We start from the raw sequence: 24276 nt of genomic DNA, 5'->3' as shown, positions 1-24276 counted from the left end.
GGAAATAATTTCAGATTTAGAATAAAATAAGATGGTTCTTTTTGTTGACGGTGAAGCAAAGAGCGATTCTACATTTTTAGGAGAGAACCTATTAAATAAAGAAACCATTAAAACGCGTTTTTATTTTCTATGAAGGACGATGGCCTTAATTTTTTTCAAGTCTTAAAAATTTTGCTTCATTTTTGAAATAAATAATTTGCTACATTTTTGGACTAAAGTATACAATTTGCTACATTTTTGGACTAAAGTATATAATTTGCTACATTTTTGGACTGAAGTAAATAATTTCCTACATCTTTGGAATAAGGTTTAAAATTTGATTCATTCGGAATGGAAAATAAAAAAAGTTGAACTGAAGAAAATTTTCATTATTAGATATTATTCATTCGCTTTGATTGTGACAGGGTGTATATTTTCTTGAAAAATCCTTATTCTTCCCCCCCCCCCTCTTTTTGAAATTTTGTTATTCCACAGAATTGGGAAAATAAACAGTTTTTAGGGAGCAATCAACGAAGTTTTGGGTAAAATGTATCTAAAAAAAGGATAAAATGTTGTCTTTTGATGTCTCAATCTTTTATTTTCTGCCCCAAATCATCAAAAGTCATTTCCTTTTATCCCTAATACAACTTAACTTTTTAAAAATAAGAAAATAGCGTTTTCAGATTTCGACAAATTAACAAAATTGCACCAAATCTCTTCAAAGTTTGCTGGAGAAAATGCGCGGGAATTGTTTCCTCGAGACAAGTATCTGTATGTCGGTGAACATGAAATGGTGGCTGTAACCCAGGAATATTGTGCTTTATGACCCCTAAAAAAATATGATATTAAGTTCACCAAAATTGAAAGATATAAAAATTAGTTTTAGTAAGATACAAAATTTAAATTGTTCGGGTGGGCTTGGTGAAAGATTGTGTATACTTAATTCATTGATAAAGATCGACTCAATCACTGATTCTTTTTATATGGACTTTTTTACAGAGGTCACCAGAGTGAAGTGTAATAAAATATATTCATATTTTTATTTTTTACCGTCTACAATAAACATATTTTTAAATCTCATGTCTATAATATTAGAAAAATTGTCTGAACTTAAGGATTTATTCCATTTTGGCAGGGTTCCGGATCTCAAGTGTTTGTAAGAGAATGAAAGCTGTATTTTAGCAATTTTAAACTTTTCTGTTTGGGACTTCTGTCTATACGGGATCAATAACATTATTAGTATAGGATGACCTGAATATAGAATTCATCGGTAGTGAAGGAAATATATAAAACTTGCCACATATTTCAGAGAAAATCTGCAATTTTAAATTTTTTTTATGGGAGGGGGGGTGGGGGGGGGGGTTACTAATAAAAGTATAAACCCCCAAAATACTAAATACAACTTTTTGTTAAATTCCATAACCCTCCTTCTTTCACACTAAAATTTGATTTTCCCTAACTGGAGATGATAAAAAAGTAATAAATTTTGGGAAAATTATGTAAAAATGACAAGTAAAACTATAGACTTAGATCACTGATATTGTTTATTTCTAATATTTGAACAGTGAGCGACGAGAACGATCAACTCCAAGATCTGGTTGAGCACATGAAACAGATCCTAAGCCTTCAGGTTAACTACCGAAGGTGGAAAGGGGGGGGGGGTAGATTTGGTTCTTTCTCAATACCATCCACATTGATACAATCTGCCATCTTTGGTATCCCCTGAGATTCTGAGAAATATATAAATCAACGAAATGTCTTCAATTACAGCTTTGCATTGTGGGGAAAATTTATGTTCAGAGGCCTGATAAATTGAATAGAGAGAATTAGTTGAACTAGGTGTGACTAGATGAACTACCTAGCTAGTGCACTATTAGCAACTCCGCAGAAGTAGTTTAACTAACTCTAGAACAAAGTTCTAAATCTTGATATTCATTAATTAGAACCTCAGGCCAATTTATCGTATGTTTTAGTATTTTTTTTCATAGATGCCACCACCTGCCATATAATTATATTAAGGTAATAATAGAACATTTCATGATTATAACTTTAATATCCTTCCTGCACGTGGAACTTTTTCTTTCAACTAATTAAACCAGATTATCTCATCATTTTTATAATTTGATTCTTTTTCTACTTCTTAATCCCATCCAATCCTAAGATATTACTTATCTAATATAATCCTGATAAAGTTCTTAATCCCATCCAATCCTAAGATATTACTTATCTAATATAATCCTGATAAAGTTCTTAATCCCATCCAATCCTAAGATATTACTTATCTAATATAATCCTGATAAAGTTCTTAATCCCATTCAATCCTAAGATATTACTTATCTAATATAATCCTGATAAAGTTCTTAATCCCATTCAATCCTAAGATATTACTTATCTAATATAATCCTGATAAAGTTCTTGATCCTATATAATACTGATAAAGTTCTTTATCCTATATTATCCTAATATAGTACTTAATCCTATATAATCCTGATAAAGTTCTTTATCCTATATTATCCTAATATTGTTCTTAATCCTATATAATCCTGATATAGTACTTAATCTTATATAATCCTGATAAAGTTCTTAATCCTTTATAACCCTTAGATGGTACTAAATCCTATATAATCCTGATTAAGTTTTTAATCCTATATTATCCTAATATAGTGCTTAATCCTATATAATCCTGATATAGTACTTAATCCTATATAATCCTGATATAGTACTTAATCCTATATAATCCTGATATAGTACTTAATCCAATATAATTCTGATATAGTACTTAATCCTATATAATCCTTAGATAGTACTTAATCCTATATAATCCTAGATGGTACTTAATCCTATATAATCCTGATAAAGTTCTTAATCCTATATTATCCTAATATTGTTCTTAATCCTATATAATCCTGATATAGTACTTAATCCTGTATAATCCTTAGATAGTACTTAATCTTATATAATCCTGATAAAGTTCTTAATCCTATATTATCCTAATTTTGTAATTAATCCTATATAATCCTGATATAGTACTTAATCCTATATAATCCTTAGATGGTACTTAATCCTATATAACCCTGATAAAGTTCTTAATCCCATATTATCCTAATATTGTTCTTAATCCATATACAATCCTGATATAGTACTTAATCCTATATAATCCTGATATGTACTTAATCCTATATAATCCTGATAAAGTTCTTAATTCTATAAAATCCTGAGATAGTTTTATTTCCATCTATTTATTATAATCCTTAATTACTTTTTAAGTCTAACTAATCCTGAGATTTTTATAAACTCACTTATTTACCTATTTATTTAGTTAATTATTTTTAAAAAGTTTAAGCTTACAATTGAAAAAAATATTAAAATTATTTCCGAAATTTTTTCTTTTTTAGAGAGAAGAATTTGCTGAGCTGTGGCGTGGTTCATATAGGAACACAGAATATGAAATTCTATTCACAGAATTCAGCTTTTTAGATTTCACTAGTTTTCTATTTCAAAATTTTGATTTAAAATGTTAAAGTTCCTTATTGTAATCAATAATCATAAACACAAGGCGGGTTGATAATCAGAGCTTACAGCTGGATGTTTTTATAGTCGGAGGATTCAGGTAGAATTCTTTAGATAGAGGATTCAGTTAGAATTCTATAGTTGGAGGATTCAGGTAGAATTATTTAGAAAGAGGATTCAGTTAGAATTCTATAGTCGGAGGATTCAGGTAGAATTCTTTAGATAGAGGATTCAGTTAGAATTTTATAGTTGGAGGATTCAGGTAGAATTCTTTAGAAAGAGGATTCAGTTAGAATTCTATAGTTGGAGGATTCAGGTAGAATTCTTTAGATAAAGGATTCAGTTAGAATTCTATAGTTGGAGGATTCAGGTAGAATTCTTTAGATAGAGGATTCAGTTAGAATTCTATAGTCGGAGGATTCAGGTAGAATTCTTTAGAAAGAGGATTCAGTTTGAATTCTATAGTTGGAGGATTCAGGTATAATTCGANATAATAGTATTGATGGAAAATGTACCTTAATAAAAGGTATGCCGGCAGGAACAAAATTGTTGAGAATGAAATCCTAGAATTTTGGAATTTTTACAAAATCATGTCATTTTTACCACTTACCCTTGTTTTACCCTTCCCCTTGACAATTCCTCCGTTTTTATCCATATCTAATAGAAGATCTTCTTTGAGTTTTAAAGGGTTACCGAGCATTTCAAAGTTTCGTTTTTTTTTGTAGACATAATTTGTGCAAAGTGAAATTTTCCGCTCTGCCAAGCACTCTTCATTAATTACTTATTTAAATATAGCAACCAATTAACAATCAATCTTAATTATTCGTTTAAAGGGTCTGGATGCGTGATTTTATATAACCTTTTATTTTTTAAAGTGGCATATCCGATTCACAACCGTTCACTTAAAAGGTTTCTCTGTTCAGATCAATCTCTTGGATGTAAAGTAAAAAAAAGAAATTCAAAACTCTTCAATTCTTCATTCATAGTTTATGTATAAGTGCCTAGTGGATCATTTAGCATTTCATTTGTGATTTATTGCTTGCAGCAGGGGCACATTCTGTAAACAAGTTTTCTTCTCCCCTTTATTCTTTTCCCAATTTTCTTTTTTTGTTTCCCCTCCCCTTTATTGTTTTCCTCATTCTCCTTTTCCCTATTTTCTTTTCTTCTTTTCCTCTTTTCCCCATTTTCCTATTCCCCATTTTCCTTGTTCTGTTTTCCCATTCCCCTTTCTTTTTTTCCTCATTCACTATTTCCAAATATTCATTTCTCCTTTTCCTCATTCTCCTTATCTCGATCCATGTATTCTCCTTTGCCATATTCTCCTTTTCCCAATCTTCATTTTAATCATTCTTCTTTTCCCAATCTTCCTTTTAATCATTCTCCTCATCCATACTTTACTTTCCCATTTTCTTTTTTCCACCACTTTCCTTTCCCCATTCTCATTTCCCCTTCTCTTTTCCACAATTCCCATTTCTCTTTTTCCCGTTTTTTTATCATGAGTATTTTGCACGTGCACGTGCCTCCGAAGAAAGGGGTTCTGCTTCACAATGCATACACTTGTTTAAAAGATGTACTTATCAATTTAAAGGGACTGCAGATATAATTTAAAGTGGCCATTTAATGCATTCATTTAGAGTAATATATCCGATTCACACCGGTACCCTTCAAACATCTTCGTCTAATCATCTACGCCGTTATATCATTTGCTACACTAAAGGCATTCAATTAGAAAAAATGATAACTCCTCAAATAGGTTAAAGGATACTGTTCAGAAATCGAAATGCCACTTAACAAGTGAAAGGTTACTGAAGAATACGTCTCCTGTCCCTTTAAGTGGGGGATGTGAAATTCTAAGTATTTAAATTTATGAATGACATACTGGGTTAAATTACACAAGTGCAGATATAACTTCTTTGTTTGATTAATGGAAAACTATATTTTTAAAGATTGACATAATAATTACCCCTTAAATGTAGTTCTCGTAGCATAACAGATGTTTTTTTTTCGTTCACGTTTTAACTGAAGATAAATTTTTTTATAATAAAGCTATAGCTGGCCAAACGGCTGAACCAAATTACCAAATTGGATAAAACCTTTTTTTTTTGGTTACTCGAGGGTGAATAGCGGGAGAAACTATGATTAGGAATATTAATATAAACCTGGACAATACCGGGCATTCCAGCTATAATTTAAAAAAATTAACAACAGATTTAAAACAGGGTTTTAAATATAATGAACCCTTCATGTCTTAGGTTTAAAAATATATAAAATAAAGTGATAAAAAGGTTTAAAATACTTTTTGTTAACATAGAAAAGAAAAATTTCGATTTTTTCTTCCGAAATATATGTCGAAAAGTGTTTATTCTACTTTTAAAATCTCTAAATAAAGGATTTATTACAGAAACCAGCAAACATTTTACAATTTTTTTACATCAATAGTGTGGATAGTTTAAAACAGTGCAAAAATATTATTTTATTACGTACATTTTGGTACAGATTTGCACTAATACTTTTTGCGGATTCTTATAGAATCTAACTCATTAATTATTCCTTATTCTTTATTGAAGGAAAACTATTTTTTTCCTAAAATTAATTTTGCGGATTTTTTGTGGTACCAAAAAATGTTGTTCTGTCTGTTTGTGAATTGTATGTCCGATCAGGAATCCCATAAACTATTTGGAAGCTAGAGAGAACGATGGGAATGTTCTCAGCTTGGTTTAAATATCTAAGTCGAGTTAGATGAGTTTATGTTTAGTTTCCAGGCAAAGCTGGGTTCCCAAGCTAGAGTGGTAGGCGATTATATCAATGCAACAGACGACTTTTTTAAAGTTTTGATTATCAACAAGCTTTTTTCAAATTGCAAGTTGACAAGTAATCAAAGAGAAGCTTTTTTAAATGACAGCGTCTCTTGACTATTATGTTTTTGTGTATCTATGTTGTTTAACAGCTTGAAATAAATCAAAATTGAAATCGAAAGTCGTCTTCTTTGTATTGATAAATGCGACGACGATTGTAGGATCTATATAAATTATTTTATTAGTGATGACCGTGGACTGTCTGAAGATATAACCCAGGCTGTCATGGTCCGTTGGCCCATTCACTATGGGTGTGCAATCAGGAATAATTTTTAAAAGTTTTTAATTTACTTACTTAGTATTTAAATTTGGCCAGTTTTCACGGAGTATAGAAACAATTGGACATCTTTGTTAAAAATAAATTTAACTTGATATGGAAAAATTAAAAACTTTTTTATTTTATGGGAAAGTTTTTTAAACCCAACAAATTACGAATCAGTTTTTTTTTAAATATTATGGCTGAATTGTTTCAAATGGTTTTTATTAAAATACATGTTAAAATGAAAAGTAAAAAATCATATTGATATTCTTATCAATTTTACCGAATGGAAAAGTCGAGCTTTACCAAACGGAAAATGTTAAAAACTGTTCATGACAAAAATAAATGTAAAATAAATCTATTATATTTATTTTGATGATAACAGTTGATTTTATTTTTTAACCTGTTCCTAATCATGACATCTGTAGTTTATTGTATATTTTTTTTCCATGAGTTTGAGTTTTGAACGTCGACTTTGTGCTCAAACTCATTAAATATAGATTTTATAAACGTTTCATATGTCTCAAATGAATTCTAAAGAATTTGTCCACAACACTGTTTACTCAGTTTAACTAGCTTACATAGCCGGTCTGTCCCTTTAAACAGTTTAAAGTATTGAAAAATATAGAAAATTCACTTAGCAACCGATATCGAAGACATTTGATATTATAAACTTTCAAGTCTTCTGGATCAAATTGCTTAAATTCGAAATATCAGATGAGGTTGTAAAGATAAAGAGAGAAGAAAACCTTTCATTTCCAATTCCGGTTCTGAGAATGATTCATGAAATTTATTTTATATATTTGCTTGATCTTTTTATTTTCATTACTTTTCTTTAATTTGTTTCTGTTCTGAGAAATATACCTTTTACTTTTAAAAAGAAATGTGTTCCAGAAACTGCATTTTTATGGCCGTTAAAAATGTTAAGATGTTTAAAAACTAAATTTGAAAAACCTGGCGTTTATTGCTTAATTATTTGCTTAATTACCGCTATTATATATCTATCATTACGTTATCTATCGGTAAAATTTTATGCAAGTATCATTTAATGGGAGGGGGGGGGGGGGGCTTAGATTGACTTTATTTTTCTATTTTGAATTTTCTTTTTTTTTAAATAAGACTTTTATCGATACATACTTCATTGGTTTTTAACGAAACCTAATAATCGTATTTCATTGAAACTCGTTAAGCGGAAGAACTACGGAATATATTTTCATTAAAACCTATTGAATTTATTTTCATTGAATAAAACCTATTGAATATATTTTCATTTAAATCTATTGAATATATTTTCATTTAAATCTATTGAATATATTTTCATTGAAATCTATTGAATATATTTTCATTGAAATCTATTGAATATATTTTCATTGAAACCTATTGAATATATTTTTATCAAAACCTAATAAATACATTTTCATTGAATTCTATTGAATATATTTTCAATGAAGCCTAATGAATACATTTTCATTAAAACCTATTGAATATATTTTCATTTAAATCTATTGAATATATTTTCATTGAAATCTATTGAATATATTTTCATTTAAATCTTTTGAATACATTTTCATTAAAACCTATTGAATATATTTTCATTTAAATCTATTGAATATATTTTCATTTAAATCTGCTGAATATATTTTCATTGAAATCTATTGAATATATTTTCATTGAAACCTATTGAATATATTTTTATCAAAACCTAATAAATACATTTTCATTGAATTCTATTGAATACATTTTCATTGAAGCTTAATGAATATATGATCATTGAAACCTATTAAATATATTTTCATTGAAACCTATTAAATATATTTTGATTGAAACCTATCGAATATATTTTCATTGAAGACTATTGAATATATTTTCATTGAAGACTATTGAATATATGATCATTAAAACCTATTGAAAATATGATCATTGAAACCTATTGAATATATGATCATTGAAACCAATTTAATATATTTTCCTTGAAATTTCTTGGGTATAATCCTGGTGTAACTTCACATATTTTGAGAATTACAAAATCAGACTAGAGACCGGAGAAGTATTCCCTGCTAGATTTGCGGATCATGGACCAGATCCTGATATTAGGTAATACAGGAGATAATATTTTCTCAAACACAATTACTGACCCCCCCCCCCCCCCATATTTACATCATGGGGGGGGGGATTTCGACACAAGTGGAAAGTCTCAACTAAAGTAACATTTTTTATTAAAGAAGTTAAAGGCATTGTCGACGTTTTCTACATTACCCCCATCTCAAAAGATACGAAAATATTAAATTTTGAAAGTTTCTTTCATTGTTTATGATGCCTTAATCTAAAAGTCACTTTTAAAGAGAATCCACAATTGAAAATATTCAATTTTCAAATAGTAAAGCAAGAATATTTTCGACATTTCTTACACCAATAAAGATAGAAACTGTCAAAAATGGTTTTTTGATTCCATGGAAGAAAGTTTCTGTTCAATCTAATAAGCTCCTTTGTCACCGTCTGTATCACGTGACAATGATACTGCACTGCCATTGGTGGAAATTCTGGGCACGTGATACAGACCTATCAATTACATTATCACTTATATCTATTGAACGTGAATAAAAAATTTATTCAAATTATAATAGGAGCGTACCTAAGCTGTTTAGGCTCCTCTGAGTTATCGTAATTTTCAGATTCGTTACGTATTTGCTGAATATGATCTGTTGAAAACTTTGATTCCTATTCCACATCTGACATACATATTACACAAGTTTGGTATAACGTTGACACAGTTTTATATCGATTTTCTCGAGACCAGGAACATCAGATAAAACTAATAAAGGTCTCGATCAAGTGTTTATGTTTCAGCCTATACCCCCTTTCGTTTTTCCTGAACAGTCCCTCTAATTATGATTCACCACATCTGGCATTTTAACTTTATCGTATGGATCAGAAGATTTGAATCTAAGGTTTTACATTAGGACTGACACTAATTACAAGAAAACCTTCATAAGTATCCTAAATAACATAAGATTTACTATTTTTTAGGGCTCTTGGTCACTGGTTTCAATATGAAGGTAAATATATGTAAAAGATTTTTTATCAACTTTTTTTTATTAAAAATAAATATAGGGGGGGGAGGGGGGGATAAATAATCCCAATAATCCCCCTATTTACGCCACTGATTTTCTCAACCTGTTCCTAAACAACTAATTAGTTTACTGTAGAATTTTTTTACATTTTATGTCCGGGTGTATAACTATGACCAAGAATAATAATATAAGCCTGGGCTGCGCCGGACACTCCAGCTAGTTTACAAATAAATCCTGAAAAATAAAATTGAAGACGACCTTTAAAAACAAACTGTATATTCCCGTTTGTGCCCCATATTTAAAAAAAATTGCATTAATTAAAAATAATCAAAAATGATTTTCAATAAGATTTGTTTAGGTGTTCTGAACCTTTATGATAACAAGACGTCAACACTTTTCATTCCTCATTTCAACTTCACTCCAGATAGGAAAATAAATCATTTAATTAATTCAATTCATTCAATTCATTCTTTTCATTCAATTCATTAAATTAATTTAATTAATTATATTTATTCTATTAATTCTATTTATTCTTTTCATTCTATTCATTTAATTCATTCAATTCATACAATTCGTTCAATTAATTTAATTAATTCTATTTATTCTGTTCATTTTATTTATTCTTTTCATTCTATTCATTCAATTCATTCAATTAATCATATTTATTCTATTCATTCTATTTATTCTATTTGTTTTATTCCTTCTATTCATTTTATTCCTTCTATTCATTTTATTCATTCTATTCCTAATTTCAACTTTACTCAAGATAAGAAAATACGTGATTTTATTTCGTTAAATTCATTTAAATATTTTTTTTTGTAAATTAAATTCATTTAGTTCACTCACTTTTTTATTCCGACCGGTGATAAAACTACCGGGGGTTTGTGAGAGTTTACTGGTTCAGTCACTTGACGTTTATTGAATACAAAATCAGTCGATCGAAATAAATATAATATATTTGAACTATATATTTATTCAATGATTAAAAAGTTCGGCCAGCCGTTGGTTGGAAGTCACAGATGATTATTTACTCTCAAAGGTAAAAACAAAAAGTTCAGATTTAATAAACATAATTTTATGAAAAAAGTGCACTTTCGATCATCTTCTGTATAAATGTATAAATGTAAAAATAATGTAGGTTGCATTTTTTATAAATTAAAATTTTTTTTTCATTTTTATTAGCGATCTACCAGTCCTCTTGTTGAGCCTCCTTATTTTTGTGAAAATATGAGACAAGTGTACAGGTATAATCAAATATGAGACAAGTGTACAGGTATAATCAAATATGAGACAAGTGAACAGGTATAATCAAATATGAGACAAGTGTACAGGTACAGGTATAATCAAATATGAGACAAGTGTACAGGTATAATCAAATAAATCAATGCTTCAAAATTTTCCGAATTCCCATCTTTCTTTTTTGGTTACTTTTGTTAAAAACTGGATTTATCAATGAGAAGTCAGATAAGTTAAAATAATTTCTCATTAATTGCAACACTTTGTATTATGAGAACAAATAACATTTTGAATATTGTTGTGGGTATCTGAAAATTGAAATCCTTGGTATTTTTTATAATAATAGTCCTGTATTTATAAATCTGGACAGTTGAAGTTTTAAATACAAAATAAGAATTGCTTTTCTCTATGATATGAAACAAATGTCAATTATAAATAATTTTTCATCTTCTTCCGGTTTTTTGCCACCAAGATTGAAGTAAAACATTGTTTAAAGAATTTGATTTAAACGAAAGCTATTATTAAGATTAAGAGAAACATTTTTAAGTAGATATTTAAGAATATCTATATAATTTAAATATTTTCATGTTTGCACTTTAAATCCTCTGTTCTTAGAACATTTATTTCAAAAACTTAAAATTTACTAAAACTTGAAAGGATTTCCGACCTGAATGCTATTTTTCACAAAATTTTTACATTAAAGAGAACAATACAGCCCTGTTACAAAAAAGAAACCCCTTCATGTAAATTGATGTTTTAACAGACAACTGTTTTCGTTAAATACTAAATAAAAACTAATCTTATTCATTCATTCATATTTTTATTCAACTACAAAGCATGAGATATTAGAAATAAGCAATCACAATTTGCTATGCAGTTTGGACCCGCATAACCAGGGTTGGTTGTTTTGAATGGTTGGCTTAAAGTTAATTAACGATACTGAATATAATTGGTTACAGATCAAGATATGTTTTTGGATAGGTCAGGAGTTTTTGGAAGGAAGGAGATTGTCGGGTGATCTGTGGCAGGTTGAGATCAGAAGGATTTTTATGTAGAGATAAATTAAAATACAGGGTGTTAATGATGGTAGATACAGAAACAGAAATAACTAATAAAGTTTCAGTTATTTTAGTTTTTTTATATAAAATTTATTCACACGATATACAGCTAGGTTTTTCGCATTTAAACCTCTCATAAGTCTCAAGATAAATATTGATTACTCTTTGTTTAAATATTTTTGCAGAATAGAATCAAAATATACTACAATCAATAAATCAGTTCGTGCATAATGAATGTTCCAATTGACCGGGTTTAACCAAACCTTGTAAAATGAAATACACACTTGTCAAGTTCAAAACGGGCTCGAATTTGCTCGGGTAGGATATCCCATAGATAAATAAATAAACATAGATAGCTTATGTACGCAAAATCACCAAGAATTGTACAGTCCGCGAACTCATACTTCTAGGAGTCAAAGTGTACTTCAATGATAAGTGGGGTGGTTTGGTGTTTTAATAGTGTAAAATAACTCCGGGAATGGATCTATTTGAACAACAGTATTTCACTGAGCAATACATCATATTGACGAGAACTGAAGAAGAACATCAGAAGGACTAAACTAACATAAATTTCTCTCTACAGAACTCATGTACACCACAAGTACTCAATGACATAAGAACAGCCAATGTTCACAACCGACCTAGTTAATCTATATAATAGGAATATCTTTACAACATCTCTGTACATTTATATCTTTCAAGATGAAAAATGTCGTCTTATGCGCGATCTATCTTTATCTATGGGATATCCCCTCTACTCTACATACACAAGTTGCAAACACAAAAGAATCTGTATTTCAAACCTGTAATAGATTACAGGTATTAGACATGGATAACAATATTTTCATGGAGTTAAAATGTTGGTATACATTTTTTATAATACTTGGTTAAACAAACTTACTAGTTTTCGGTAGGTAGGGGAGAATGAGGGAACAATATAGATTAGTAGAATAAAACGTTTTGTGAAAAATAAATACCCGGTTGGTTACAAAAATTATTGTTTACAGCGATAATCACGAATTTTAGGCATTTCTATAATTAAAAATATTATAGGTCTAAACCATTCAGTTGCAAAGATATAGAGCTTTTAAAGTTGTTAAGTTTGGAGTTTGAGACAAGCAATTAATTTCTTTTTAATTCTTTTGAATTCAGGAGAATGCTGACTAATCCTGAACCCTTGAAAACCATTTTCAAAGGTACTATTTTCTCTATACAATAATATTTCAAATAAGATTTGAATTTAGGAAGTTTTCTTTTAAACTATCTTTCTCGTTTCTTTTTTCAAAAAATGTCAAAAAGTAAAAGTACTTTCCCAATTAAAAATTTCCGAAAAGCAACATTTTTTTTGCAGTTTTTAAAAAGATATTTAAGGTTCTTTGGATCCAGAAAGTGATAATGTTGCGGATCCTAAGCACTGGTAATACTGAAACTAATAAAACTTGTTACAATGCTGTCGCCCTACGTGACAGTATAGTATAATGGAAACATACGATAGTGTATCTATAGACCTACGCAAATCCGCTTTATTCCATTTCTGACCTACGCCAAATCCGCTATACTACACATCCGACCTACTAGCTCGTTGTTTTACAGCGGCAAGATGAACTTGTGGACGCAGCGCACGGCCCCCTAGCCTGTCCTAGCCGCAGCGCTCGGCCCAGAAATTCTCTTAACCTAACCTAGCCATCAATTAATACAACAAAAAAACCAGCTGGCATAGGTCCAATATTGCAATAGGTCAGAAGTTCAGTAGGGGGATGTTGCGTATAAGACGATGTAACAATACCGAAACATACACGTACTCTACCTCTTCAGTAGTTAATAGTTATACTTACTAACTAAGGTCTAATGTTGATAATCGGTTTGGTTAATTTTAGCGTATATTTTATCTCAGATGCAACATTTTTTACATTTGTATATTTTAAAATTTGTGTGAGAAAAGCTAATTTTTTACAATTGTATATTTTAACATCTTGTGCTTCTCTTATGCTATGCAAAATTTAAAATATGGCTGAAAAACAAACCAATAAACATTTTTCCAATTTTTCGAATTTAAAATTTGCAAAGGAATGCAAATTTAACAAAACACAGTTTTAAAAAGTGGAAAGTTTTTGAAAAAAAACTAGGACTCATGGTAGGCAGCGCAAGCCTTTCAGTCTTTCATTTCTCCTCAAACTAACTAATAAACATTTAAACTTCAGAGATGTTTTTCTTTAGTTTTCATTATAAAAACTTCAAGCAGAGTGTGTGTGTGGGGGGGGGGTGTCCACAATTCTCTGAAATGGATTTTGTTTTTAGGTGGAGAAGGTAGAAGATATAGACGATGTGAAGCCTCAGGTAACATATGTCGTCCAAAGCGTTAAAAATTGAAGAGATAAAAAGTTTAAAAGACCATTTCACAATTCTAGAATTCCTCTTAAATGATCTGTTATAAGCGTAAAAGTGACCTTCTAATTAAGAATGACATACCCATGATTCACAACGGTACCCTCCAAACCTTTGGCTGGTCAAGAATGACAGACGTTGTCGTTTACTTTTATTTACAAGAACCAACGAGGTTATAGTGTATATAGTGATGATGTACGCTAACCAACGAGGTTATAGTGTATAGAGTGATGATGTACGCTAATAGTGTATAGAGTGATGATGTACGCTAACCAACGAGGTTATAGTGTATAGAGTGATGATGTACGCTAACCAACGAGGTTATAGTGTATAGAGTGATGATGTACGCTAACCAACGAGGTTATAGTGTATAGAGTGATGATGTGCGCTAATCAATGAGGTTATAGTGTATAGAGTGATGATGTACGCTAATCAACGAGGTTATAGTGTATAGAGTGATGATATACGCTAATCAACTAGGTTATAGTGTATAGAGTGATGATGTACGCTAACCAACGAGGTTATAGTGTATAGAGTGATGATGTACGCTAATCCTTTACTAATTTTATAGGCCATAAACTATACCGAGAGCGTACTGCATATTTGTTTATTTTAAGTTTATTCTAGCCTAACCTTTAGTATATCAATATTAATAAATACAGTACAGTACAGCTAACTGAGCACACAGGTAGAGAACTATCATCCCCCCCTGACAAGAACGCTTGCAATTGTTGAATACTTTGCTTGAAAGCTGTTTTATATTTAAGGAATATTAACATTTACTTTCCGGAAGTGGCAGAATTTAGATATCTAGATTCGAATTTTTGAAAACTGCGTTGGAGACAGAATATTCTTGATTTTCCAGGAGTACCGTGACGTTATCCGGCTTGAGTTCACACAGTACACTCGCTTTCCACTCAATATTTAAGATATATTTATAATCTGTCTTCGATGATAATTCAAAGGTATGAAGGCTACCGTTTTGAATAACTTGATTTTAATCTTCAGTTTTATATGTCTCACTGTGTGTCCGATCTTAATTATTTTTGAGAATTAAATTTTAAGTATTTATCAGTCTATATAACTAATTGAAATATAAAAACTTGAATACAGGTAAATGGATGTTAGTTGACCCACACCTTTACGAAGATGGATTAATAGAGTCAAGCCAAATCAGACAACCCAGCTTTAATATCAAGGATTTTGTAGCTTCAGTGAAGAAACTGTGAAAGGTTGAAGCGTCTTTGGAAGTTTAACATAGACAATCCAGAACTTTGCAGTTTCAGTCAAGAAACTGTAACATGATGTAGCATCATAGCTTGACAAGTAAAGTCAAGGATTTGTACCTTCTTGTAACGGTTTTTTCATAGACAATCCAGAACTTTGCAGTTTCAGTCAAGAAACTGTAACATGATGACAGCTGACAAGTGAAGTCAAGGATTGGAATTTTCAGTGTCAAATCAAACTAAATCAGACTTTAAGGGACGTCCTGCACCACACACCAAAATTAAAGTGACTAAACAAAACCAATAATGATGTGACGTCTTACAATTCGTAAACTTTGTTAATTTTTTACTTGGAAGTTTTCAGAAATAAATAAACAAAAATTGCAGGTTTATTTTAAGGTTACAAGGAAAATCCGAGGTTATCGCCAGACCGCCAATGACAGATTTTAGTCCCTGGTCTAATTGCATTAATTATTATGACGGGATACAGGTCTCTGCCCTGTTGACAGATGAATTTAGGTACATTGAGTGTATTGCAGTTTACTGCAGAACTAACCAACAGCTTAGTTGAGGGTGTCTTTTGAAGTGAAATCAAGAATAAATGAATGCACCTTCAGTCAAGAAGCTGTTTAAACATGCATAAAAATAAAGCCTTTTTTTAGCCTAAACAGGACGAAACGGTAAATAATAAATATCAAGGATTTTATAGCTTGTAAAATTAAGGATTTTAAGAAACTTATTGACAAGACGATTTTGTCTTCCTGGATCCGGAAAAAAATATGCGGATCTAGGGATCCGGATTCAAGGGGCAAAATATCAACCAAAAACTGCAAAAAATCTTTTTAACTCTCTGAACCCAAATCTGAACTGTTAAAAAAAGAGATTATAAAAATTTCCTGATTTCTGAATGGTTCATCAAGTTTTAGCATAAAAATACGCGAAAAAAAAAATGAAATTTTTGCTTTGTTAATTTAGAATTCAGTAAATCTTCAAGAAATGACCTGGATCCGGATCCATTTTTTCCAGAGCGGATCCGGATCCCTATCCGCATCAAAATTAAATGGATCCTAAGCACTGATTTTAGGTAAACCATCAAATTACAGATATGAGACTGAATGAACTTCTATGAATTGGTCTCTGAACTGTAGTGCTTAGGATTCAATTAATTTTGATACGGATCCAGAAGAAATGTATCCGGATCCAGAAGAAATGTATCCGGATCCAGGTCATAAACATATATTTAAAGGACATTTTTCATAATCTCTTGTTTTAAGAGCAACAGATTTATTTTGCAGTTTTTGGTTGATATTTTGGCATTCGGATTCAGGAAGTCAAAATGTTTGGGTTCAAACGGATCCGGATCCTAAAAGCACTTCTCTGAACTCCAACATATGTTCTAACCTAGAAAACAGTTCCAAACCTATTTTTCTCGTATATCTCAAAAAATTTCTGTTTAAAAACTTTATAATATGGTGAAAAAATGAATTGGAATAAAATATTCCACATGCGACATGTTTCTGAAACTTTACATGTTCATTATTTACGCCTCAAAAAATTATCTGACCCCTCCTTTTCAGTAAAAACCACAGTTACGGCTCTGAATTTTGAAATTACTTCCATATTTGAAGAAAAGACGATTACATATTCTACTTTTTTCTTTCTAAACGAAGAGACCAAAATATTTTACTTTTACTCGCATATATAATTAAATGCAACAAATACATATGTTTAAGATCTTAAAACGAGTATCCAATAATTACCTTTAACGTGTTTTTAAAATATATCTGGCGTTCAAGAATAGAAAATTACAGGTTTTCAAATAACAAACAGTATTTAATATAACATCTTACCAAAATATTTTCACAAAATCTTTCAGCTGTATTTGTTTTTAAGGATGTTATTAAATGCATAAAAGTACATTTTTTTTATTCCTTATCACGATTGGTAAAGATACAAGGTGTTCCAAAAAACATGGGAATTCAAGATCACCTTTGTTACAATATCTGATTTCAAATCATAGTACGTATAAGTTAGGATTACAATATTTGATTTCAAGTCGTAGTATGATTACGTCTAATAGAAATTATTTTATGCAAACGGTAAAAGGCTGTCAGGTATAACTGCTATGTTTCTGCGCATTGTGCATTAAAGGGACAGACCGGCTATGCAAGGTAGTTGAACTGAGTATGCATTATTGTGGAAAGCTTCTTTATGATTCATTTGAGACATATAGAACTTTTTAAAGATCTGTAAATCCTGAGTTTGAGCGCAAATTCGACGTTCAAAACTCCTACTTTAAGGATGGATACGTTCACGTTATTCAGTATTTTTTCACCTACAATGTACACCCTGGAAAAAGTTTAATAGTGATTTCTATTACAACTCTAGTCGCGATCATTTTACTCACCCTGTAAATAAAATAGAAAATATATGAACACATGGATAAACATGATTACTTTATTAAAACACTGATTCCCTCAATTTTTTATATTTAATATCTAAGACATTATATAATACAGAACCGAAAAGAAAGTTCATCTGTTAAAGCAAAAAATTCTGCTGTTACAGCTATATCTTTTAACAAATTTATAGATCCGTAATATCTGCTCTTGTCTGTTACAACCACAAACACTTCTAGGTAGAAACTAGCTGTTATCTGTTGCTCCTGCTGTCATGAATAACAGCTCCGAAATTTAGTTGAATATTGCACAATACTTTTAGAGGTTTAAGCAGAGGCTCAATAATCTCACTCCTACCCTCTTAAAATCATAATTATTATGAATTTAACATTTTTAAAATTATTTATCTTGTCAAATTCTCTAAAACATTCATATTTCCTTCTTTTAGGTGATCATCTATTTAACGTTCTCTATATCTCTTGAAAAATGCTCAATTCTGATAATTTCTCAATTGTTTCTGATTAAAGACTTATTCATTATAAGTCGCTTTGGCAGAGAAGCTAAAAACGAAAATAAAAACATCATTTTATCAGACACAGCTTATAAGCGTGCCGTTGTAGATCGGACATGCCCTCCTATAAATGAAGGGTCACTTAAAATTAAAAAAGTATGAACGCTTTCCCACATCTTCAGTAATATTTAGGATCAATACTTAAATTACAAAACATCGTTAGGGTTTTGACAATTTTTAACTCTTAAATTCTGACATGATACATTCAGAGATATGTAAATCTAATTTTTTTAATTTACAAAATTCTTATCGACGTCTCTAATAAAAGTAAATGCACCTTTTAATCCGCACTGTACTGTACTGTACTGTACTGTACTGTACTGTACTGTACTGTACTGTACTGTACTGTACTGTACTGCACTGCACTGTACTGTACTGTAGTGGACTGTACTGTACTGTACTGTACTGTACTGCACTGTACTGTAATGTACTGTACTGTACTGTACTGTACTGTACTGTACTGTACTGTACTGTACTTACTGTACTGTACTGTACTGACCAATTAAGAAAATCGAATAAGAAATTACATTATAAAATAATTATTTTCCTATTAATGCCACTGAGTGTACTGCAGTTTCCAATGTTGACAAACATGATTCGTTTGGCTGGGTTCTAACTGTATAAATACTCTTACAACTGAAATTAAAAAAACAAAATAAATTTTTTTAAAATTTAAAAATGTAAAGTGTACCATTTTTTTAAAGACTAGGAGAAATATTTTTAACTTATTAGTATATAAAGCTATCATTATTTAGCTTATCTTTGTCAATAAGAAATCAATAAAAATTAAATCTTATTAAATAAAATGTCTAAAACTTTATTGGGGAATAAATCTCGACTTCAAATGAAATCATTTTTCATATTTTTCAGAAAAAGAAAAAAACCTTAGATTGAGCATGATCTTTGGCAGTGCTTGTAGTCCCTGATTTCTGATAAACATCTTCTTAGCTTGATCCCATGTTCCATCCAGTAGCACTATACTACTGATATTCGGGTCGGGAGGTGATATTTCAGTCAACACCCTGTATTTAAATATTGAGAAATATATATTAGATAACACCCTGTAAATGTGTAAATATCAATATTTAAGAAATATATATTAGATAACACTCTGTAAATATTTAAATATCAATATTTAAGAAATATATATTAGATAACACCCTGTAAATGTGTAAATATCAATATTTAAGAAATATATATTAGATAACACCCTTTAAATGTGTAAATATCAATATTTAAGAAATATATATAAGATATCACCCTGTAAATGTGTAAATATCAATATTTAAGAAATATATGTTAAATAACACCCTGTACAGGTGTAAATATCAATATTTAAGAAATATATATGTTAGATAACACCCTGTAAATTTGTAAATATCAATATTTAAGAAATATATATTAGATAACCCCCTGTAAATGTGTAAATATCAATATTTAAGAAATATATGTTAGATATCACCTTGTAAATGTGTAAATATCAATATTTGAGAAATATATATTAGATAACCCCCTGTAAATGTGTAAATATCAATATTTAAGAAATGTATATTAGATAACACCCTGTAAATGTGTAAATATCAATATTTAAGTAATACACGTCAGTTAACACCCTGTAAAAGTGTTAACATCAATATTTGATAAATATATGTCAGTTAACACCCTGTTAACATTAGTACTTGTGGGATATATGATACAGGATTACCCAGAGCAGAAAAAACATTTTTAAATATTGGATTTTAATGTATTCTGTCAAATAACTTTATCTGGTCACAACATGTTACCATTCATCACATTTTATAAATATATCATGCTAATTATGTTTATAGATTTCAGCTTCACAGCTAGTAGATGATCATAATTCCCTGCAAGCAACTGTAAATTTGTTTCTTTCTTTTCCAAATCATTAATTAAGCCAATTAAAGACTTTATTCATGAACAAAGATTAATTTAATGTTGGGATTGTCATAATTTAAAAGTTTTAGGTCGTACTCTTAACAGTTTCACATTTTGAGGGTAACTATCTATATTAGCTAACACAACATACACAATACACATATTGGTTAAAATAGCGTAATTTTATTCTGAACGACCCCCCCCCCCCCTCGGCCCCTTGCTTAAAAACTCCAGGTGCAACTCTGGCTGTTAACATCAATTAGATGATATAGTATTCAACTATTCAAGAAATATACAACAATTAAAAAGATATATTAGTCAACATTAATATTCAACAAATATACAGTAATTAAAAACCTTTAAACCTAAATATCTGACATCCAGTATACATAATTTAAATAATTTTTTAAGCGAGTTAGCTAAACAATGTGGTATCTGGGAACCACAAATACGTGCAATAAATGGTATCTAAAATCTACACTTAATAAGATTTATACAAGTACTTAAACCTGTTTATATCTATCATGTGTGTAACCTGTTGACATTGCAGCTCGGGTTAGTCCTATTCTGCGGGCCTAACTCCTCATGCGCTGTCATATATATTTGTAACCTGGCATTACAATACTTCAGCTATCTCCATATATCGAGATAGCTTTATATGTTTAAATGCACGTACATAAATAACACCCTAGTAATAAAATCATTCACAAGCACAAGTATATTTATTGATACATTCAATTTCACATTTATAAATGCATACTGATATATTATGTACATAATAATAATAGCTTAACATTAGCCTTAGATCCCTTGGTATTATTAAGGTCTCTTAGCTTGACGTTTAAGCCCTTTATCAGTCAGGACATCGAGTCTAGAGTGTAGGACTAATATAGTTCTCAGTCCTTCAATCAACTTCATATCCTTATTATTGCAGGTGTGCTGGTCAACCTGCCCCTGTAATATCTGGAGCAGATCCCAAACCTGATTGGACAACCTGTCCCTGACCTCCATCATAGTAGGGTCGGGGTGCAGCCTGTACTCCTGCTCTATAGCCTTCCCTGTGTCCCATACATTGATGTTGGGGACATCATTAGGCTGCTGTGAGCTAGCGTCCCTAAGGGACATTATACTCTCTAGCTCCTGGTCCAATCCTTGTAAGCCCTGAGTCACTTCTCTATTAAGCTCCTCTAGCTCTTCGAGGACGTCCTGCAATCTCTTGGGCAGATCTTCTTCATCAGGATCTTCATCTCCATCCTCTACAACCTCCTCAGCTACGTCTTCATCCTCTGAAGCAGGAACAGTGACAATTGGAGTGTTTCCACTTATGAGAGGAGCAAGGTCTGCTGGATCAACATCTTCTCCATCTAGTTCCTCAATATAGGCAGGGTTCCGCACTATGACTGGAACTCGGTTCATCGTCTTCTTCTCTCTCGTTCAGAAAGGTTCTCTCTGTAAGCTGTCTGTGCACGGTATGTAGCACAGGTCCCTGGACGGCTATGTGCAGTGCGACTTGTGTCTACGCTGCAGCGGTCCGGGATGTACTGCCTCATCTGGCTTCCTGTTGGATTCAAGGGACTGTTCACTCATATACCAAACAATCCGGAATACAACAACAAGAAAGATTTATTCTCCAGAATTTGTTTTAAAAATTTGTTCACTCGTAAATAAAGAAAAACAAATGTATATTTTTACCAAAATCTAAATATTCAGAGATATCTTTTACTAACTACATACACCAGATATAAAAACAAACTTGATAATATTTTAAGAAAATTTCCTTGTTCAGTTTGAGCGCAAACCCGATTAAAAGAAATGAAGAGACTAAGCACAATTTTATTTGTATAATCTGACAAATTCTGTTTGTTAGTTTTCTTTTATCCCCCCCAAAAAAATTTAAATATTCAATAAGACCTACCTGGAATCCTGTCCAGGATAAAGTAGCCGAGTTCCAGGACATTGAAAAATTTTGACTAATTCAGGAAATTTTCCCGGAAACTTCTTGCCCCGAAAAATCTAGGTAAAATTAAACCTGTTTCAACTTTTCTGGGAGACTGTTGTTTTTTTTTGCGTTTTACAAAAAAATTTATAAATTTGATATTCAATACATTTATTAAAGAGATTCACGTGACCCTCCATTAAAAATAAAGGCGGGGCATGCGCGATTGCCAACTGTACCCTCATAACACAGTGGAAAATAAGGTCGTTTTTCTAAACAGACTTGTCTTTAAATCTGAAAGTTCCTTCAGTTCATGAACATGTATTTTCTTATATAAGTCTATGCATCTATGCATCCTATGCATCCTATGCAGCCGTATATAAACTTGTATGTATTTTCTTATATAAGTCTATGCATCTATGCATCCTATGCAGCCATATAAACTTGTATATATTTCTTATACAAGTCTATGCATCTATGCATCCTATGCAGCCGTATATAAACTTTTTCTTATACAAGTCTATGCATCCTATGCAGCCGTATATAAACTTGTATATATTTTCTTATACAAGTCTATGCATCTATGCACCCTATGCATCCTATGCAGCCGTATATAAACTTGTATATATTTTCCTATACAATAACGATATATAAAATGTATATAAACTATGCATCTATGCATCCTATGCATTTAAAAAAGGGTATTATTATTCCTATGGTCTCATATTAGACCTCTAATGGATTTCCTGAAGCAGAAATGCCCAAGTCACTTTTTTATAGGAAACCTCAATTTATCATTACCAGTTTTCAGAGTCATAAACATGGTTATAAAATTCATCCAGGGTTACCCACACCGGACGAGAATTCAGAGAAGACTGTTTAGAAATAATACCGTTTGTTTCCTTAAATTAATGATTCTTTGCAACTATAAACTTGTTTCTTTTTTAGCCAAATCATTACTTAGCCCCCCCCTTTCTTCTGAAAGGGGGGTGCAATGACGAATTTGCCCCCCCCCCGCCCCCCCCCCCCAAAAAAAAAAGAGATTACATAAGCTTAGAATCAGATTTATAGAGTATTTCTAACCGTCTCATCCCTTGTGGGTTATCCTGTATTTGATCAAAAATATGCGGATCCACGGATCCGGATCCAAGGGGTGAACTATTAACCAAAAACTGCAAAAAAACCTGTTTTACTCTTAAAACAAGAATATGAACTTTTGAAAAAACGAGAGATTATAAAAATTTCATAAATAAAGTTTTGGGATAACATATGAGAAAAAAAATAAAACAAAAATTTGAAAATTATTTTTTGTTAAAAAAATTCAGCAAATCTTAAAGAAATGACCTGGATCCGGATCCATTTTTTTCCAAAGCGGATCCAGGATCCGGATCCGCATCAAAATTAAATGGATCCTAAGCACTGTTTGTAATAAAAAAAAACAATATTTTTATAGGTTTAAATGGTCAAAATTAGGAAAATAAAAATATTTTTAAAGGAAAATAAATAAAATTTTTGGTTTAAAATATAAAAAGAGAATGGAAAATGGAGAAGGAAGGACATAATCGCAAAAAAGTTGGCAAACTTGAAGGTGGGTCTTCTGGACATGAAATATAATGATAAAAAATTTAAGGGCAAGAATCTTTTAAAAAAATTTAATTTACTAAAATTACTTATTTAATTAATTATCTTTTTAATTTAGCTAAAAAAAGGGGGTGCCCAATTTGTGTAAAATTTAATTTTAAATTCATTTTGCTGAATAAACAAAATCGATATAAGGAATTATTCAGGCGTGAAAATCTGTTTTAAGTCTAAATTGAGATTTGGTCTGAAAATTGGATCAGATTCACATTTTTGAACCTCAAAGCTTTCATCTCTGATAAAAAAATTCTTTAAGA

General features: G+C 30.6%; 2 protein-coding genes and 2 long non-coding RNA genes across 4 annotated transcripts in view; 3 read left to right on the top strand and 1 right to left on the bottom strand.

Annotated features, from left to right (window-relative positions):
• Positions 1-12: 12 nt before the first annotated feature.
• On the top strand, positions 13-3456 carry LOC111711131 (uncharacterized). The gene is made up of 5 exons (XM_023485389.1): positions 13-80; positions 663-787; positions 1225-1258; positions 1968-1998; positions 3375-3456. The coding sequence occupies exons 1-5, from the start codon at positions 32-34 to the stop codon at positions 3454-3456; spliced, it is 321 nt and encodes a 106-aa protein (XP_023341157.1). The 5' UTR covers positions 13-31.
• Positions 3457-8628: 5172 nt separating this feature from the next.
• LOC111711124 (uncharacterized) lies at positions 8629-10108 on the top strand. Its single transcript, XR_002767187.1, has 3 exons — positions 8629-8697; positions 9631-9659; positions 10033-10108. It is a non-coding gene; the product is annotated as an uncharacterized LOC111711124 (long non-coding RNA).
• Positions 10109-10662: 554 nt separating this feature from the next.
• Positions 10663-15965, top strand: LOC111711123 (uncharacterized). The gene is made up of 5 exons (XR_002767186.1): positions 10663-10713; positions 10857-10918; positions 13121-13164; positions 14267-14305; positions 15467-15965. It is a non-coding gene; the product is annotated as an uncharacterized LOC111711123 (long non-coding RNA).
• Positions 15966-18022: 2057 nt separating this feature from the next.
• The window catches only part of LOC111711135 (DTW domain-containing protein 2), a 7401-nt gene continuing 1147 nt past the window's right edge, over positions 18023-24276 (bottom strand). Inside the window, exons 4-7 of the mRNA XM_023485393.1 lie at positions 22361-22458; positions 19434-19571; positions 19097-19185; positions 18023-18338 (exon numbers count right to left, since the gene is read on the bottom strand). Coding sequence (XP_023341161.1) covers positions 18232-18338; positions 19097-19185; positions 19434-19571; positions 22361-22458 — 432 coding nt within the window. The 3' untranslated portion in view covers positions 18023-18231. The remainder of the gene's footprint in view (positions 18339-19096; positions 19186-19433; positions 19572-22360; positions 22459-24276) is intronic.

This window comes from Eurytemora carolleeae, unplaced genomic scaffold, assembly GCF_000591075.1.
Source record: "Eurytemora carolleeae unplaced genomic scaffold, Eaff_2.0 scaffold983, whole genome shotgun sequence".
NCBI lineage: Eukaryota > Metazoa > Arthropoda > Copepoda > Calanoida > Temoridae > Eurytemora > Eurytemora carolleeae.
Note: the sequence above shows the minus strand (reverse complement) of the source record. Positions and strands in the feature narration are given on the sequence as shown.

Coding starts and splice junctions, on each gene's coding strand:
- LOC111711131 (XM_023485389.1), top strand. CDS start 32: ATGGTTCTTTTTGTTGACGGTGAAGCAAAGAGCGATTCTACATTTTTA. Junction 81..662: donor GAGCGATTCTACATTTTTAG/GAGAGAACCTAT, acceptor TAGCGTTTTCAG/ATTTCGACAAATTAACAAAA. Junction 1,259..1,967: donor AGAATTCATCGGTAGTGAAG/GAAATATATAAA, acceptor TTTTTTTCATAG/ATGCCACCACCTGCCATATA.